The sequence below is a fragment of the Pan troglodytes genome, chromosome 6 (assembly GCF_028858775.2).
Source record: "Pan troglodytes isolate AG18354 chromosome 6, NHGRI_mPanTro3-v2.0_pri, whole genome shotgun sequence".
Lineage (NCBI taxonomy): Eukaryota > Metazoa > Chordata > Mammalia > Primates > Hominidae > Pan > Pan troglodytes.
The window spans coordinates 63,093,729-63,113,017 of NC_072404.2; the positions used below are offsets into that span (position 1 = coordinate 63,093,729).

At 41.6% G+C, this 19,289-nt stretch overlaps 1 protein-coding gene across 1 annotated transcript in view; it reads left to right on the forward strand.

The window, feature by feature from the left end:
• The first annotated feature begins 1,476 nt into the window (after positions 1 to 1,476).
• The window catches only part of ZNF716 (zinc finger protein 716), a 30,065-nt gene continuing 12,252 nt past the window's right edge, over positions 1,477 to 19,289 (forward strand). The window contains exons 1-3 of the mRNA XM_016945788.3: positions 1,477 to 1,651; positions 13,831 to 13,957; positions 14,443 to 14,538. Coding sequence (XP_016801277.1) covers positions 1,613 to 1,651; positions 13,831 to 13,957; positions 14,443 to 14,538 — 262 coding nt within the window. The 5' untranslated portion in view covers positions 1,477 to 1,612. The remainder of the gene's footprint in view (positions 1,652 to 13,830; positions 13,958 to 14,442; positions 14,539 to 19,289) is intronic.

Consider the following 19,289-nt stretch of genomic DNA (forward strand, 5'->3'; position numbering starts at 1 on the left):
ATTTGGAGACAGAGTCACTCTGTCACCAGGCTGGAGTGCAGTGGTGCAATCTTGGCCCACTGCAACCTCTGCCTCCCAGGTTCAAGCGATTCTCCTGCATCAGCCTCCAGAGTAGCTGAGATTACAAGTGGCTGTCACCATGCCTGGCTAATTTTTGTACTTTTAGTAGAGACAGGATTTCGCCATGTTAGACAGGCTGGTCTCGAACTCCTGACCTCAGGTTGTCTGCTGCCTCAGCCTCTCAAAATGCTGGAATTACATATGTGAGCCACTGTGCCCGGCCCCACCTTTTTCTTTTTACTTTTTAATATTTGCCTAATAGAAAATTCAAAATTTACTTGTGGTTCACATTTTACTGCAGAGGACTGCCTCCTTTGTGAAATCTCAGGCTGCCTTCATGGATTAGGTCATTTTCACACTGCTATAAACAAATACCTCAGACCACGTAATGTTTTTAAAAAGTGGTTTAATTAAGTCATAGTTCTACATGGCTGAGGAATCCTCAGGAAAATTACAATCATGACCATGACGGAAGGTGAAGGGAAAGCAAGGCACATCTTACTGGGTAGAAAAAGAGAGAGAACTGGGGATGGGGAGGGTAGGGGGATGTGCCACAGTTTTAATCCATCAGATATCTTGAGAGCTCCCTTACTATCACAAGAATAGCATGAGGATAATCCCTCTTTAAGATCCAGTCACCTCCCACCCGGTGCCTGCCCTGACATGTGGGAATTACAATTTTTTTTTTTTTTTTTTGAGACAGAGTCTCCCTGCTGTCGCCCAGGCTGGAGTGCAATGGCGCGATCTCGGCTCACTGCAACCTCCGCCTCCTGGGTTCAAGTGATTTTTCTGCCTTAGCCTCCCGAGTAGCTGACCTTATAGGCGCCCGCCACCACCCTGGCTAATTTTTGTATTTTTAGTAGAGACGGGGTTTCACCATGTTGGCCAGGCTGGTCTCGAACTCCTGACTTCAAGTGATCCCTCCCCGCCCCCCGCCCTCCCCTCTCCCGCCTTCGCCTTCCCCGCTCGGCCTCCCTAAGTGCTGGGATTACAGGCGTGAGCCACCGCGCCTGGCCAGGAATTAAAATTTGAGATGAGATTTGGGTGGAGCTACAGAGCCAAACCATATCACTGCAAAGGATCCGCAGCAAGGAAGGTCATAAAATCTGAAATTTAAAAATAATTCTTTATATTTTTTCAATTTATGAATAACTATATTATATATCATTTATAAATGCATATGACATTATACACAAGGTTAAATGCAAGTATCCTCTGGGGTTGGCCTGGCTCAGATCAGGGAAGAAGCCTTGGCTGTAAAGGCTGCAGCCTAACCTGTTACTTTTGCTTTATTCAGCCCAGTGTCTGATCAAATTTTCCGTCACTGAGGGCGTGAAGGGTGGGGCCTCAAACCTTATCCAATCAGGGGCCGTGGAATAGAAACTGTCCAATCAGGAATGCAGCGGGAGAGAACAGGACGCTTCCGTAATGTTACGGGTTCTTTTTGCTTCTCTGCGCCCAGAGCTCCAGTCCTTCTCTTCACAGCTCTGCGTCCTCTGCTCCTGGAGGCCAAGCCTCTGTGGCCTTGTGTCCTGCAAGTATTCGCAGATTTATGGCTAAAAGACCGGGACCCCCTGGAAGCCGAGAAATGGTGAGTGCTGGGTCTGTCACCGTGAGAGAGGGGTGGGGGCTGGTTGGAACTGACTGAAAGTGGCTGTAGCAGGACCCAAACTTCCTCGCAGTCAGCTCCGGAGTCTGAGGACCCAAATCCTTCTTGTCCCAGCTCGGCTCTTAGTCCCCTCGAGCGTTAGGATGCTGCCTGGGCCAGCGGCTGGGACCCTGGGAGTTCTGTCTTTTTCCTCTGCAGTGGCTTTGCCCTGGACTGGAGCCCTCTCTGGGCAGCTCTACACTCCCAGCGCCTCATCTCACCCAGACTGTGCAGGGATGGGAAAGTCATCAGGGAAGAATCCAGACTTAGGGTGCAGGATTCGTGAGTGGAAAGAGCTGTGTTCCCTGGGGTCCCTAGTTCCTCATTTTTTCTTTTAGAGATGTATGGGGAGTCGCTGTAAAAATATCAGAGAATTGAATCAAAGTGTGATTCAAGAATCTTAGAGCGCCCAGCTATGGTTTGTGGGTTGTGATCCATGGGAGAGACTTGAAGGAAAGTTTGTTATAAGTTTCATGATGAAGCAAACCCGATTAAATAATTGGTTTGGTACAGTTAGGTAGTTTCCTTGTTTGTAAGATCCAGGTGAAAATGGCTTGGTTATGTCATCAGAGATTAATTGGCAGTCTGTGGTTGACTAGGCCTGAATATTTTTCTTCAAGAAAGTAATTTCCAAGAAATGCATTTTTTTTTTTGAGAGGGAGTCTCGCTCTGTTGCCCAGGCTGGAGTGCAATGGCACGATCTCAGCTCAATGCAACCGCCCTCCCGGGTTCAGGCGATTCTCCCGCCTCAGGCTGCGGAGTAGCTGGGATTACAGACGGCCACCACCACGCCCGGCTTTTGTATTTTTAGTAGAGACGTGGTTTCACCATGTTGGCCAGGGTGCTCTCGAAATCCTGACCTGAAGTGATCCGCCTGCCTTGGCCTCCGAAAGTGCTGGGATTACAGTCGTGATCCCCCCGCGCCCAGCTGTAAGAGATACATTTGAGATAGATTTTTTTTTTTAAGTGAGAGCCGAGAAGAATCAATCCACCTCAGTCTAATTGGCTGCTGTTTAAATATTTTTACACCCCACAGGAAATTGGTTTTCCCTTGGATTTTTTTTTTTTTTTTTGAGATAGAGCCTCGCAATGTTGCCCAAGCTGGAGTTCAGTGGTGCGATCTCAGCTCACTGCAACTTCCGCCTCCTGGGTTCAAGTGATTCGCCTGCCTTAGCCTCCTGAGTAGCTGGGATTACATGCACCCGCCACCATGCCTGGCTAATTTTTGTATTTTTAGTAGAGATAGAGTGTTGCCATGTTGGCCAGGCTGGTCTCAAACTCCTGGCCTCAAGTGATCTGCCCACCTTTGTCTCTCAAAGTGCTGGGATTACAGGAATAAGCTATCACACCCAGCCTGCGTTTTTCAACTCTTTCTTTCTTTTTTTTTTTTTTTTTGAGATGGAGTCTCACTCTGTGGCCCAGGCTGGAATGCAGTGGCGTGATCTTGCCTCACTACAACCTTCACCTCCTGGGTTCAAGTGATTCTCCTGCCTCAGCCTCCCAGGTAGCTGGGATTACAGGCCTACACCACCATACATGGCTAATTTTTGTATTTTTAATAGAGATGGGGTTTCACCATGTTGGCCAGGCTGGTCTCAAATTCCTGACCTCAGGTGATCTGGCCACCTTGGCCTCCCAAAGTGCTGGGATTACAGGAATGAGCCACCATGCCCTTCCTCAGCTGTGTCTTAAGCAGGGTCTTAAGTCAACCATTCTGTTCTCACAGACTAACTCTGGCTTGCAATAAAATATTAAATTTTCAGTTTTTGTCACATTCCCAAATGTCAACTTTTCTTTCTAACTCACATTATTATCTATTTGTCCTTTCTTGTATGTTTCAGACACAGTACTTATATTAATTATTTTTTTTAAAAGCATTGGATGGCACTTTAAAAGTGTCATTCAATGTCAAATGGGAAAAAAAAAGTTCCCATTTGTAAATATTTCACATAAGAAGAAAGCAGGGGCCGGGCGCGGTGGCTCATGCCTGTAATCCTAGCACTTTGGGAGACTGAGGCGAGCAAATCACTTGAGGTCAGGAGTTGGAAACCAACCTGGCCAACATGATGAAACCCTATCTCTACTAAAAATGCAAAAAAAAATTAACCGGGCGTGGTGGTGAGTGTCTGTAATCCCAGCTACTCAGGAGGCTGAGCCAGGAGAATTGCTTGCACCCAGGAGACGGAGGTTGCAGTGAGCCAAGATGGTGCCACTGCACTCCAACCTGGACAACAGATTGAGACTCTGTCTCAGAAAGAAAAAAAAAAAGAAAGCAGAGATTAAGCCTCTGACACTGTATTGTAAAAAATCTCTGTGCCTCTTCTTTTGTCTTCTCCAAGCACAGACATCATAATGTGTGGGTTGAGTTTTTTGGGGGGAAACCCTACAGGGTAATGTTTCTTCAGCCACACTTAAGGTTTTTCCTGGTTCTGGGTCTTAGTACTGCTTGGGGATAAACCAAGATACCTACTGTGGCCGTGTCTGCTGGAGTGTCTAGTGAATATCAACCCACCGTGGCCGTGTCTGCTGGAGTGTCTAGTGAATATCATCCCCTGAGTTATTTTCTTTTTGAGAATAGCATGCGGTATGAAGTGTAGCCTTCCAAGAGAGCAAATGGATGCCTGGGGCTGAGAGCGATCTCCTGGTATACTCTTCCCGTAAAATGTCCCTTGGGACACTAGAATCATCTTTGTTTCCTGGAGACATATTGCTGGTCAGCCAATGAGATGCGGGTATTGAGAGAAAAACACAGAAGTAATTTCTGCCCTCTGGATTCTGTCAGATTTGTGAAGGGAAGAAAACTACCCCTAAAGGCAAAAAAAACTGACCCCAATAAGATGGTGAAAGAATCTCAAAGTAATTGCACCTGGGGAACTCATGAGGGCACAGTGCAGTGTCTCCTGGAATGGTTGTCCTTGAGCATTTCAGTGAGCAGGATGCGCGTGGGAGAGTCTCTCAAGTGATCGGACGGTTTGACTTGACACATGAGTCAGACATGTCTGTTCCAATCAGCACTGCCACTCTCTGGGTTTGTCACCTTGAAAAGATAGTTTCACTTCTTTCGACTTAAGTTAGTTAACTGTAAATTGCATTTTATCAGTAGAGCTCAATATGTAAGAAAATATTTACAAAGGGCATAAAAGAGGGAAGTTTCAGAAAAAAAATGTAGTCATGTATTCTATTGGTTAAAAATTCACATTTGCCCTTTTCTTTCTCAGAGTAAGTGTAGAAATTTTCTCAGGTGTGTTATTTTTTGGCTGTGTGATTTCAAACAGTATTCTAAGGCTTAGCTTTGCGAATATTACCAAGGGAGAGAATATGAAAAATGTCTCTTCCATTATGGCTGTAGGAAATGAATACATTTGCACAATAAAATGTGTGAGATAACTGGGGAATTAGAAAGATTCATCAAAACATCAGTCTCTCTTTTTGCAAAATTAATATGTGACAGTAAAACCTGTGTTCTACATCCGTTGTCTTATTTTTATTTTGGAGACCGAGTCTTTGTCACCCAGGCTGGAGTACAGTGGTGTGATCTTGGCTCACTGCAACCTCCGACTCCCGGGTTCAAGTGATTCTCCTGACTCAGCCTCCCAGGTAGCTGGGATTACAGACACCCGCCACCACACCCGGCTAATTTTTGTATTTTTAGTAAAGATGGGGTTTTGCCATGTTGGCCAGGCTGGTCTCGAACTCCTGACCTCAGGTGGTCTGCCCACCTGTGCCTCTCAAATTGTTGGGATTACAGGCATGAGCCACTGCTCCTGGCCCTGTTATCTTGATTTCTGAATTTTATGCTAAACTTTATGAGATGGGACTGGGCACCTTCTAGAAGTTTGTTCATATTACTAATGTTTACTGAATGTCCTCTTATGGAAATAAGTACATGATATGTGTATTGTCTGAAAGAGATAGATACTTTTGCTTTTCTTATTGAGCTGTAAAATGTAAGCACCTTAAAAATTTTTCCCTTGTATAAACACTGCATTTCAGTAATTTTTCTGGATTTATCACCACTTAGTTTCTAAAACTAAGTGAACATCGACTTGAAAATTAAAGCCTGAGCCCTGTGACTCCAAGCTATGAGCAATATGGAGCCTGCAAAAGGAGATTATTGAAGGCCTAGTCAGTTCTTTCTAGGGAGCCTTCCCTGCAGATGTCCCAGCCTGCTCACTCCAGCCACGGAAGAAGCCTTTATACTGAGATAAGCAACAGAGCCAGGGAAACCTGGGGACCCACAGGCAGATGTAGTTAGGGTTAGAATGGATGGGAATTGGGAGGATCTTACTGAAAATAAAGGTGTTTTGGGGCAGTTTCTGGACTTTGTAAAATAAAACAAATTCAGATATTCAGATTTAGGTAAGAATTCTGAATCCCGGCCGGGAGTGGTGGCTCATGCCTGTAATCCTAGCACTTTGGGAGGCCGAGGCGGGCGGATCATGAGGCCAGGAGATCGAGACCATCCTAGCTAACACGGTGAAACCCCATCTCTACTAAAAAATACAGAAACATTAGCCAGGCGTGGTGGCGGGCACCTATAGTCCCAGCTACTTGGGAGGCTGAGGCAGGAGAATGGCATGAACCCAGGAGGCGGAGCTTGCAGTGAGCAGAGATCGCGCCATTGCACTACAGCCTGGGTGACAGAGCAAGACTCCCTCTCAAAAAAAAAAAAGTTCTGAATCCCAACAACAGAAAAAAGTGTCAACTGTAAGATTTTTCAGGGTATCAATGTATACGCAGACAAGGACTTTCTTTTATAGAGAATAGCAAACAAGTTTAGAAAGAGGATGAAGTAAGAATGGTATGATAGAAGGGGGCAAAATTAGATTCTAGATCAGAGAATGTTTTACCCTGAAGTCAGCATGTTCTTAAGGAGAGACAGAAAATGGGGTTGTATGTTGGCTCAGACTGAAGGTACTCAAAGGTCAGGAGCCCTGGGAGAAGAGAAAAATTTAAGCAAAGTTGATTAAAAAATATTTTGGCCACTGAAGAAAAGTATTTAGCTGATTCTTTTATAAGAAAGAAGTGGAAATTTCCAGAATCTATATCTGGCTATGTGATAATTAAGAAAATACAAAACCATCTAAGTCATAATAGGAAAAAGTGTTTCTCTTAAGCTGTTGGTGAAGACCACAAAGGATGGAGAATTTTATTTATTTATTTATTTATTTATTTAGAGACAGAGTCTCACTCTGTCACCCTGGCTGGAGTGCAGTGGCACAATCTCAGCTCATTGCAACCTCCACCTCCTGTATTCAAGCAATTCTCTTGCCTCAGCCTCCCAAATAGCTGGGATTACAGGTGCCCACCACTGCAGCTGGCTTATTTTTTGCATTTTTAGTAAAGACGGGATTTCACCATGTTGGCCAGGTTGGTCTCAAACTCCTGACTTCAGGTGATCCACCTGCCTCAGCCTCCCAAACTGCTGGGATTACAGACATGAGCCGTCGCGCCTGGCTGGGGAATTTTATTAATCACAGCTATTTACCAGGATTATCTATATGCCCCATCTTTCCCAAACTTTTTTTTGTACATCTTTTCTTTTCTATTTGACTGTTTCTGGGTTGCATGGTTTTTTTTGTTTTTTTGTTTGTTTGTTTGTTTTTTGTTTTTTGAGATGGAGTCTCACTCTGTCACCCAGGCTGGAATGCAGTGGCACAATATCGGCTCACCACAACCTCCGCCTCCCAGGTTCAAGAGATTCTCCTGCCTCAGCCTCCCGAGTAGCTAGGATTACAGGCACCCACCACCATGCCCGGCTAATTTTTGTATTTTTAGTAGAGATGGGGTTTCACCATCTTGACCAGGCTGGTCTTGAACTCCTGACCTCATGATCCACCCACCTCGGCTTCCCAACGTGCTGGGATTACAGGCGTGAGCCATCACGCCCGGCTTCTGGGTTGCATGTTTTATAGTAAACTGGTTAATGTAAGTACAGGGTTTAGCTCAATTCTGTGAGTATCTCTATCAAATTACTGAACTTAAGGGAGATTGTGGGAGTCTCCAGTTTACAGACAGTAGCTGAGAAGCATAGATGGGTCCCTGGGATTTGTGACAGGCATGTGCAGTAAGGGCAATATGATGAGACTGAGCTCTGAATTATGGTCTGTGCTGACTCCGGGTGGTATCAGGATGGAAATGTTGGACAACAAGTTGGTGTTAAAAATTTGCATGGTGCCAGCCTGGCCAACATGGTGAAACCCCATCTCTACTAAAAATACAAAAATTAGCCGAGCATGGTGACGGGTGCCTGTAATCCCAACTACTCAGCAAGCTGAAGCAGGAGAATTACTTGAACCCGAGAGGTGAAGGTTGCAGTGAGCCGAGATCGTGCCACTGCACCCCAGCCTGGGCGACAGAGTGAGACTGCATTTCAAAAAAAAAAAAAACAAATTGCTTGGTATTTAGCAAACTCCACAGATTTGGTGTCAGAAAAGAGATATTACAGAGGCCTGGCCTGGAGGGGGACTCTGCATGTCTGGTAAGGGGAGTCTGTGTTCTCTTGCACACAGGCTGTCACACTGCACACTGTCCTGTGATTCTAGGTCTCCTCTCAGGGTGAAAGGGGACTAAAAACTTAGAGAAAAGGAATTGTGATAACAGACCTCCTCCTTTCAGAGCTGCCACCACATGATTCTCATGCATTCACAGACAGACCCACTAGACATTGATGCATCCACACCCCTCCCGGGACTAGGCACCACCTTCAAGAATTCCACCACAGCACTTATGCTTTTAGTGTTTCTTGCCAAAATCCCACCAAAGTGCCTACAAGTTTCCTGGCATATCCCCAACCCCAGACACTGAATCTGCAGCAGCAACCTGTTTCCTCCACCAATGTAGGGGTCTATACCACTTGATCATAGTCTAATCTGCCTGCATGGACACAGGACTAAATCAGAGTATAGCCCCACATGGACCACTGTCTGTAGCACGTCTGTGGCACAAACCAGTCCTACCACTTACCTTGCACCCTTTCCCACCCATGAATTTTTTTTTTTTTATTTTGAGATGAAGTCTTGCTCTGTCACCCAGGCTGGAGTGCAGTGGTGTGATCTTGGCTCACTGCAACTTCTGCCTCCCAGGTTCAAGCGATTCTCCTGCCTCAGCCTCTTGAGTAGCTGGGATTACAGGTGTGTGCCACCACATCCAGCTAATTTTTGTATTTTTAATAGAGACAGGTTTCACAATGGTGGCTAGGCTGGTCTCGAACTCCTGGCCTCAGGTGATCTGCCCGCCTCGGCCTTCCAAAGTGCTGGGATTACAGTCATGAGCCACCACACCCAGCCACATTTTTTTTCTTTTACCTTTTATTTTAGGTTCAGGAGTACATGTGCAGGTTTGTTGTATAGGTAAAATCATATCATAAAGTTTTTGTGTACAGATTGTTTTATCACTCAGGTAGTAAGCATAGTACCCAACAGATTTGTTTTCTGATTTTCTTCATCCTCCAACCCTTCACCCTGAACGAGGCCTCAGTGTCTGTTGTTCTCTTATCTTTGTCCACATGTTCTCATTATTTTGCTCCCACTTATAAGTGACAACATACAGTATTTGATTTTCTGCTCCTGCACTAGTTTTCTAAAAATAACAGTCTTCAGCTCCATCCATGTTGCTGCAAATGACATGATGTTGTTCTTTCTTATAACTGCATCGTATTTCATGGTCTTTACGTACCACATTTTCTTTATCCAGTCTACCATTGAAGACATACAGATTTATTTCTGGTTTTTGCTATTGTGAATAGTGCTGTAATAAAAATATGTGTGCATGTGTCTTCATGGTAGAATAACTTATATTCATTGGGTATATTCCCAATTGTGGGGTTGCTGGGTCAAATGGTAATTCTGTTATCAGGTTTTTGAAAAATTGTCAAACTGCTTTTCTCAATGTTTAAACAAATTTATACTCTCACCAGCAGCGTATAAGCATTCCCTTTCTTCACAACCTCACAGACCTCTGGTTTCTGACTGTGTTTATTTGAATTATTTCTTTTTTCTTTGTTAGTGTAGTGTTTTATCTTTCACCAGAATCAACTTCTGGTTTTGTTGAACTTTTTTTTCTTTCTTTTTTTTTTTTTTTTTTCTGACATGGAGTGTCACTCTTTTCGTCCAGACTGGAGTACAGTGGCACGATCTTGGCTCACTGCAACCTCTGCCTTCCAGATTAAAGCGATTCTTTTGCCTCAGCCTCCCGAATAGCGGGGATTACAGGAGCCCACCACCAGACCCGGTTAATTTTTGTGTTTTTAGTACAGACGGGGTTTCACCATGTTGGCCAGGCTGGCCTGGAACTCCTGACCTTGTGATCCGCCCACCTCGGCCTCCCAAAGTGCTGGGATTAAAGGCATGAGCCACTGTGCCCGGCCCATTGAACTTTTTATAGTTATTTATAAATAGTTATTTAACTATAAATATTTATGTTTCAACCTTCTTCATTTCAGCTCTGATTTTGGTTATTTCTTGTCTTTTGTGATCTTTGAAGTTGGTTTGCTCTTTTCGAATTCTTTTAATTCTAACATTAGATTTTTAAATTGAGATCTTTCTAACTTGTTGATGTGGATGTTTAGTGATATACTTTTTATTCTTAACACTGCCCTGGCTGTAACCCAGAGCTTCTGGTATGTTGTATTTCAGGTTTAATTAGTTTCAAAATTTTTTTATTTCTGGCTTAATTTCATTATTTACAAAATAGCCATTTGGAAGCTGATTATTCAATTTTTATGTAATTGTATCATTTCACATGTTTTTTGTATTGAATTATTCTATACATTTTCTTTTTAAAATTAATGATAAACATAAGAAGAAATGAAAATGCTGTGCTCTTAATCTAAATGCTAAAAATTATTCAACACTTAGTACCAGCTCCCAGGGTGCTGTGAAAATTAAATCACAAAATGTGTTATTCCCAGCACAGTGTTCTGTGACATGCTCCTGAGCACACAGTACCTGCTTAATAAACATTTTATTAGTACATGTGTACAGGTTTCCCAAGTGCAGATTCACTCAGACATTGCTGTCTTCTGTTGTCTCTGTAAACTTAAAAAAGCCAACAAAAAATATAATATTTTGTGATGGAGATTAGTTGTCTTTATTTGTAGCAGAAGTATTAGTATTGTGACAAATGTGGTATGTGCAAGGGACTCTTCTGTGCCTGCTTTCTCTTGCTAATGCTAATAATGTGTCTGGGAAAGCACAATCAGCATTTACAGGGGACTTGTTGAAAAAGCCCATTCCTGGACCCTTTTGGATCCCGCAGAATCACATTGCATAAAGCAGGGCCAAGATTACCAAGTGATTTATAAACTTGAGGGGTTCAAGATACATTCATGAGAGTTTAGTTCAACCTTTGCATCAGAGGAAGGCTGCACTGCCTGCCCTGTTTCAGTTTGGTAGGAAAAGGTCAGTGCGGTTCATGCTCCCATTACTGTAAAGAACATTGCTGGTGTCTGATAGGGGAGGGCAGGGGAAAAAGAAACGTATTTTAATAGTTATGGAGAAGCTTGTTGTTCTCTCATTGCTCTTAAATCTTTTCAGTTATAAACAACAAAAATGGGTGAATGTTTTCTGCAAGTCTCAGTCTTTCTGCCCGTGGGTGTGTGTGGTGGTAGCAGGTGAATAGGTTGTGCTTTAAAGGCATATTCTCAAGATGCAGTTTTGATATGTCCAGAGCATCTCATCTGATAATGCATTTCAGGGAAAGAGGAGGAAGAGAAAAAAAATCACTTTTTCTCAGGTGAGCATGTCTCAGATCAAGAGCAGCATTCAGGCCGGGTGCGGTGGCTCACGCCTGTAATCCGAGCACTTAGGGAGGCCAAGGCGGGCAGATCATGAGGTTTGGAGTTCGAGACGAGCCTGACCAGCCTGACCAACATGGTGAAAGTCCATCTCTATTAAAAATACAAAAATTGGCTGAGAGTGGTAGCATGCACCTGTAGTCTCAGCTACTCAGGAGGCTGAGGCAGTAGAATCGCTTGAACCCAAGAGGTGGAGGTTGCAGTGAGCTGAGATTGCACCACCACACTCCAGCCTGGGTGATAGAGTGAGACTGTGTCTCAAAAAAAAAAAAAAAAAAAAAAAGGCAGCGTCCACTCTGCCTTTTGGAATGCCATGTGTTTGGAACTTGCAAATTTTTACTTCTCTACTTGTGTTGTTATCCCTAATTAGTTTGTTTCAATTATTTTTTATTTTTATGATAGTCAAGGGGTTCTGAAAAAAATATTTTTTTTCTGTATACCATAGCCTTCTATACATTCTCTTCATCTCGGGTTCTTGTATCCATGCAGAATTCTCACCACAAATTTATGACCTGCAATATTTAAAATGTTCCTATTGTAGCTGTTGAACATGAGAAGGTGTGGATACTCAAGATTTCTTTGGGGAAACACAGTTGTCTTTGGTATTAGTGAAAAGTGAAATATGTCATGTTGAGGTTTCATCTGTGTGCTCTATTAGTTCCATGCAGAACAGGTAACGCTCATTTAAACAGGATGGCATTTATTACCCAGAAAGTTCTAAAAACTGTTAGGAGATACTTGCTCTCCAGGGTTCTAAGGAAAGACTACTTAAAATTACTATTAAAAATTATGGCCAGGGAAGTTATCTGTATCTTCAACTTTGCAGAAAACTGATTTTTTTTTAATAATTAAATTTAGGCCAGGTGCAGTGGCTCACGCTTGTAATCCCAGCACTTTGGGAGGCCTGGGCAGCTGTATCACATGAGGTCAGGAGTTCAAGACCAACCTGGCTAACATGGTGAAACCTTGTCTCTGCTAAAAAAAAAAAAAATACAAAAATTAGCCTGGCATGGTAGCGTGTACGTGTGATCCCAGCTACTCAGGGGCTGAGGCAGGAGAATCGCTTGAACCCAGGAGGCAGAGTTTGCAGTAAGCCAAGATAGCACCATTGCACTCCAGCCTGGGTGACAAAGAGATTTTGTCTCATAAAATATATATAGTTACAATTTACTTTTCTGGGAGGAGAGAAATACCACAGCAGTGATGTTGCATCCTGTGTGCATCAGCACATAATAAAAATGTGTCCCAGTACAGTTGATAACAATTTTATTCACTTGGCTCAAGATCTCTATGGCATTTTTTCTACTATAGAGTTAATTATTATTCCCTTAATTATTAAGTACACTTAGGACATTTACTAGCTGAAGTGCATAAACCATCACATTTAATCTGGAAGCTGTCCTTTCTTTTTAGATGATTTTTGCATCTATATTTGTCTTTTAAAAATGAAGGCTTTTAGCTTTATTTACAGATGAGAGAAACTGGGAAGAACCCAGACTCTGCCATTTACTAGATGTTTGACAAACTATTCTTACTAGGCTAGAAACATTGGTGAGCTTGCTAGAAATTCAGAAACTCAGACTCTATCCCAAATCTCCTGAAACAAAATCTGTATAAGATCTTTAGTTTATTGCACATATTAAGACTTAAGAGGAACCTTCCAACTCATCATGAATGTTCTACCTGAGAAATATAAATAACTTATTCTGTATGATGTAAATATAGCACTCAAAAATAGACATGTCCTACTGGGTGCAGTGGCTCATGCCTGCAATCCCAGTATTTTGGGAGGCCGAGGTGGGTGGATCACCTGAGATCAGGAGTTCAAGACCAGCCTGGCCAACATTGTGAAACCCTGTCTCTACTAAAAATACAAAAATTAGCCAGGCATGGTGGCTCATGCCTGTAGTCCCAGCTACTCAGGAGGCTGAGACAGGAAAATCACTTGAACCCAGGAGGCGGAGGTTGCAGTGAGCCAATTATCACGCCACTGCACTCCAGCCTGGGCAACAGAGTGAGCCTCGGTTTAAAAAAAAAAAAAAGACATGTCCATATTGATGCCCTTAATTTTATAATTCATCACCCAGAAAAGTATCACATCTACAGTGGTACTGTGGATCTTATGCTATCCTCTTTTCTCAGTTAGAGAATACTTCCATGTTAAACATTATCTTAATGAATAATTTTAGTCAGTTTTACAAGTCAGAACCACTTCTTTTTACTCTCTTATTTAACATGAGTCAAATAAAAATCTCTGCCTATGGCAACATGGTAACTGTTTGTGTGTTCATGAGTGTTTTTTTGTTTGTTTATTTTTTGTTTTTAGGGACTGTTGACATTCAGAGACATAGCTATAGAATTTTCTCTGGCGGAATGGCAATGCCTGGATCTTGCTCAGCAGAATTTATATAGAGATGTGATGTTAGAGAACTACAGAAACCTGGTCTCCCTGGGTGAGGAAAACTTCAATACACAATTCCTAATATATTGCCTTTCTCTCTTTTCTAAGATGATTTTGGTAATTTCTGCTTTGCATGAATGAATTTTAGCTCTCCAGTTTTAAGAAAATCTTGGGGATTCATTGGTATATAGCAAATTCTTCAAGATGTTTTATCTTGACCTGAACTTTTCCCTTTCTTGCGCTTATGTATCTTTTGCTCTTGGTTAGTGGCAATTCCAAAACTGTCGTGGCATAAAATATCATTGCCCACAATTTAGAATTCAGTTCCTACCACCAATTTTTGATTCAGTAGCACTGAATAGTGAAATTAAGGACCTACAAATTTAAAGTATTTTCTAAATAGCTACAAAGATCTGTTACGAATCAATCTTAATTTTCCAGAATTTTCTATCATATCCTCTTACTAAGCATAATACTTGTTTGGTAATTAAAGAATTCAGCCAGATTTATGTTACTTTTTTTTCCTTAATAAAACAGGTATTGCTGTCTCTAAGCCAGACTTGATCACCTGTCTGGAGCAAAATAAAGAGCCCCAGAATATAAAGAGAAATGAGATGGTAGCCAAACACCCAGGTAGGTGAGAGCGAATGAAGCAGATGACACAGATGAGAGTTACAAAAGTCAAGGAGGAAGCCAGTCCTTAAAATGTGGTCTGGGGAGCTGTACTTCGATGGAAGAGTTTCTGAGAAGCCAGAGTCATTTTTTTCTATTATGCTTACATAGGGACACCTTCTACTCCATGCTTTTAAATTCTCTAAGGATTCTACTTTCGGTTTAGTATTCTTCTTTCAAGTTCATAGTGCGAGCTAAAGTTTTCTTTATGGCTTATAAGGGACTGCAAAAACTGACTGCTTTGCCATTGCTTTTGGGGACACACAAATATCTGCACATTTTTGAGAAACTCTATGTGAAACCATTTTTAAAGTTCTTTTTTGCATCATGACTCAAATGTGTGAGAATAGTAGTTTCTGTTTCATTGGAGGTTGTCCATTTTTCTGCACATGCCATTCTGTTTTTATTACTATAGCCTTGACATATAAATTTTTTTTACAATTTTTTTATTTTTAAATTTTTATCCATGTATTTATTTATTTATTTAGAGGCTGGGTTATGAGACTTGCTGTGGGGGAATATGCAAGCAGGGTACCTCTTATGTCTTCATGTTACCGTGTTGCATATTTTAGACATAGATTGATAAATGGAATTGTTTATTGTATGATAATTTCATTTTTAATTATTTGAAAAACATTCATGGTATTTTTTATGATGGCTGCGTCTTTTTTTCTCATCAACTGCTTACACAGGTTTCAGTTGCTTTACATCATCAACATAGTTTGTGTTTTTAAAAAATTTATAGTGGCTATCCTAATTGATGTAAGGTAATTTTGTTTTTTTGTTTTGTATTGTGATTTTGTTTTGCATTTTTCTATAAATTATTAATTTTGTGCAACCATTCAAATAGTTCTTCCCATTTGTATATCTTTTTAAATTAAAATGTAGTTCAATCATTTGTCCATTTCTTTTTTTTTTTTTTTTTTTTTTTTTGAGACGGAGTTTCACTCTTGTTGCTCAGGCTGGAGTGCAATGGCGCAATTTTGGCTCATGGCAACCCCTGCCTCCCACATCCAAATGATTCGCCTGCCTCAGCCTCCTGAGTAACTGGGTTTACAGGGATGTGCCACCATGTGCAGCTAATTTTGTATTTTTTGTAGAGATGGAGTTTCGCCATGTTGTTCAGGCTGGTCTTGAATTCCTGACCTCTGGTGATCTGCCCAGCTCAGCATCCCAAAGTTCTGGGATTAAAAGCGTGAGCCACTGCGCCCGGCTCACTTGTCCATTTCTAAATCATGTAATTCAATTATTGTTGTCTAGTTCTAGGAGTTATGTATTCTCAATATTAAGTGTTATCACATGTGATTTTCAAATATTGTCACCCATTTCTTGGGTGGCACTGTCACTCTATTAAATGTTGTATTTGATTGCAGAAAGTTTGAAATTTAGTTAAATTTTTCTGTTCTTCTCTTTGTTGCTCAAGCATTTGATGGCGTATCTAACAAAATGGTGCCAAGACCAATGTCCTGTCTTTCCACTATATTTTTTTTCTAAGAGTTTCGTTACTTTTTTTTTCAGTCTAAGTATTTTTTTTTTTTGCCATTAAGAGATAGTTTATTACAGTTCCCAAAAGGAGGGTGCATGCCATGCCATGGGGGGAGAGGGCCACAGGGAAACATCAGGAGGCAGAAGGAGGGGTAAACTGTGGGCAAGAGCTCTTATTGTGGTTTCATGGGAAGGAACAGGTCAGGCAGGGTAAGGGGGCTTCAGATTGACTGGTTTAAATAATTCCAGTGGCTCTGGTGCATAGGGGCTGTCTCTGTTGTCTGGTCCTGGCCCTGGGATGATTAGGGCAGGTGAGTAGTGACCCAGAGCCTTATCATGGAGGTGGCTGGAGCTTGGGCTCTGGATTGATTGGTTTGCATTTCCAAGACATACTCATGGACAAGTTGTTCGCTGTCTCTAGGAATTGACTCATCCAGGGAGGGGCAGTCCTTCCAGAGTCAGCAAGGCCCCAGATGCCAAAGCATCAGAATACAGAAAGTAAAAGGCATGATTAATACAAGTACCTAGTATTTTTCTTTTTTCTTTTTTTTTTATTTCTGCCATTAGTTTTATTTATTTATTTTGTTAATATTATTTTATTTTATTTATTTATTTATTTATTTTTTAATTATACTTTAAGTTTTAGGGTACATGTGCACATTGTGCAGGTTAGTTACATATGTATACATGTGCCATGCTGGTGCGCTGCACCCACTGACTCGTCATCTAGCATTAGGTATATCTCCCAATGCTATCCCTCCCCCCTCCCCCCACCCCACCACAGTCCCCAGAGTGTGATATTCCCCTTCCTGTGTCCATGTGATCTCATTGTTCAGTTCCCACCTATGAGTGAGAATATGCAGTGTTTGGTTTTTTGATCTTGCGATAGTTTACTGAGAATGATGATTTCCAATTTCATCCATGTCCCTACAAAGGACATGAACTCATCATTTTTTATGGCTGCATAGTATTCCATGGTGTATATGTGCCACATTTTCTTAATCCAGTCTATCATTGTTGGACATTTGGGTTGGTTCCAAGTCTTTGCTATTGTGAATAATGCCGCAATAAACATACGTGTGCATGTGTCTTTATAGCAGCATGATTTATAGTCATTTGGGTATATACCCAGTAATGGGATGGCTGGGTCAAATGGTATTTCTAGTTCTAGATCCCTGAGGAATCGCCACACTGACTTCCACAATGGTTGAACTAGTTTGCAGTCCCACCAACAGTGTAAAAGTGTTCCTATTTCTCCACATCCTCTCCAGCACCTGTTGTTTCCTGACATTTTAATGATTGCCATTCTAACTGGTGTGAGATGGTATCTCATTGTGGTTTTGATTTGCATTTCTCTGATGGCCAGTGATGATGAGCATTTTTTCATGTGTTTTTTGGCTGCATAAATGTCTTCTTTTGAGAAGTGTCTGTTCATGTCCTTCACCCACTTTTTGATGGGGTTGTTTGTTTTTTTCTTGTAAATTTGTTTGAGTTCATTGTAGATTCTGGATATTAGCCCTTTGTCAGATGAGTAGGTTGTGAAAATTTTCTCCCATTTTGTAGGTTGCCTGTTCACTCTGATGGTAGTTTCTTTTGCTGTGCAGAAGCTCTTTAGTTTAATTGGATCCCATTTGTCAATTTTGGCTTTTGTTGCCATTGCTTTTGGTGTTTTGGACATGAAGTCCTTGCCCATGCCTATGTCCTGAATGGTAATGCCTAGATTTTCTTCTAGGGTTTTTATGGTTTTAGGTCTAACGTTTAAATCTTTAATCCATCTTGAATTGATTTTTGTATAAGGTGTAAGGAAGGGATCCAGTTTCAGCTTCCTACATATGGCTAGCCGGTTTTCCCAGCACCATTTATTAAATAGGGAATCCTTTCCCCATTGCTTGTTTTTCTCAGGTTTGTCAAAGATCAGATAGTTGTAGGTATGCGGCATTATTTCTGAGGGCTCTGTTCTGTTCCATTGATCTATATCTCTGTTTTGGTACCAGTACCATGCTGTTTTGGTTACTGTAGCCTTGTAGTATAGTTTGAAGTCAGGTAGTGTGATTCCTCCAGCTTTGTTCTTTTGGCTTAGGATTGACTTGGCAATGCGGGCTCTTTTTTGGTTCCATATGAACTTTAAAGTAGTTTTTTCCAATTCTGTGAAGAAAGTCATTGGTAGCTTGATGGGGATGGCATTGAATCTGTAAATTACCTTGGGCAGTATGGCCATTTTCACGATATTGATTCTTCCTACCCATGAGCATGGAATGTTCTTCCATTTGTTTGTATCCTCTTTTATTTCCTTGAGCAGTGGTTTTTATTTCTCCTTGAAGAGGTGCTTCACATCCCTTGTAAGTTGGATTCCTAGGTATTTTATTCTCTTTGAAGCAATTGTGAATGGGAGTTCACTCATGATTTGGCTCTCTGTTTGTCTGTTGTTGGTGTATAAGAATGCTTGTGATTTTTGTACATTGATTTTGTATCCTGAGACTTTGCTGAAGTTGCTTATCAGCTTAAGGAGATTTTGGGCTGAGACAATGGGGTTTTCTAGATATACAATCATGTCGTCTGCAAACAGGGACAATTTGACTTCCTCTTTTCCTAATTGAATACCCTTTATTTCCTTCTCCTGCCTAATTGCCCTGGCCAGAACTTCCAACACTATGTTGAACAGGAGTGGTGAGAGAGGGCATCCCTGTCTTGTGCCAGTTTTCAAAGGGAATGCTTCCAGTTTTTGCCCATTCAGTATGATATTGGCTGTGGGTTTGTCATAGATAGCTCTGATTATTTTGAAATACGTCCCATCAATACCTAATTTATTGAGAGTTTTTAGCATGAAGGGTTGTTGAATTTTGTCAAAGGCTTTTTCTGCATCTATTGAGATAATCATGTGGTTTTTGTCTTTGGCTCTGTTTATATGCTGGATTACATTTATTGATTTGCGTATATTGAACCAGCCTTGCATCCCAGGGATGAAGCCCACTTGATCATGGTGGATAAGCTTTTTGATGTGCTGCTGGATTCGGTTTGCCAGTATTTTATTGAGGATTTTTGCATCAATGTTCATCAAGGATATTGGTCTAAAATTCTCTTTTTTGGTTGTGTCTCTGCCCGGCTTTGGTATCAGAATGATGCTGGCCTCATAAAATGAGTTAGGGAGGATTCCCTCTTTTTCTGTTGAATGGAATAGTTTCAGAAGGAATGGTACCAGTTCCTCCTTGTACCTCTGGTAGAATTCG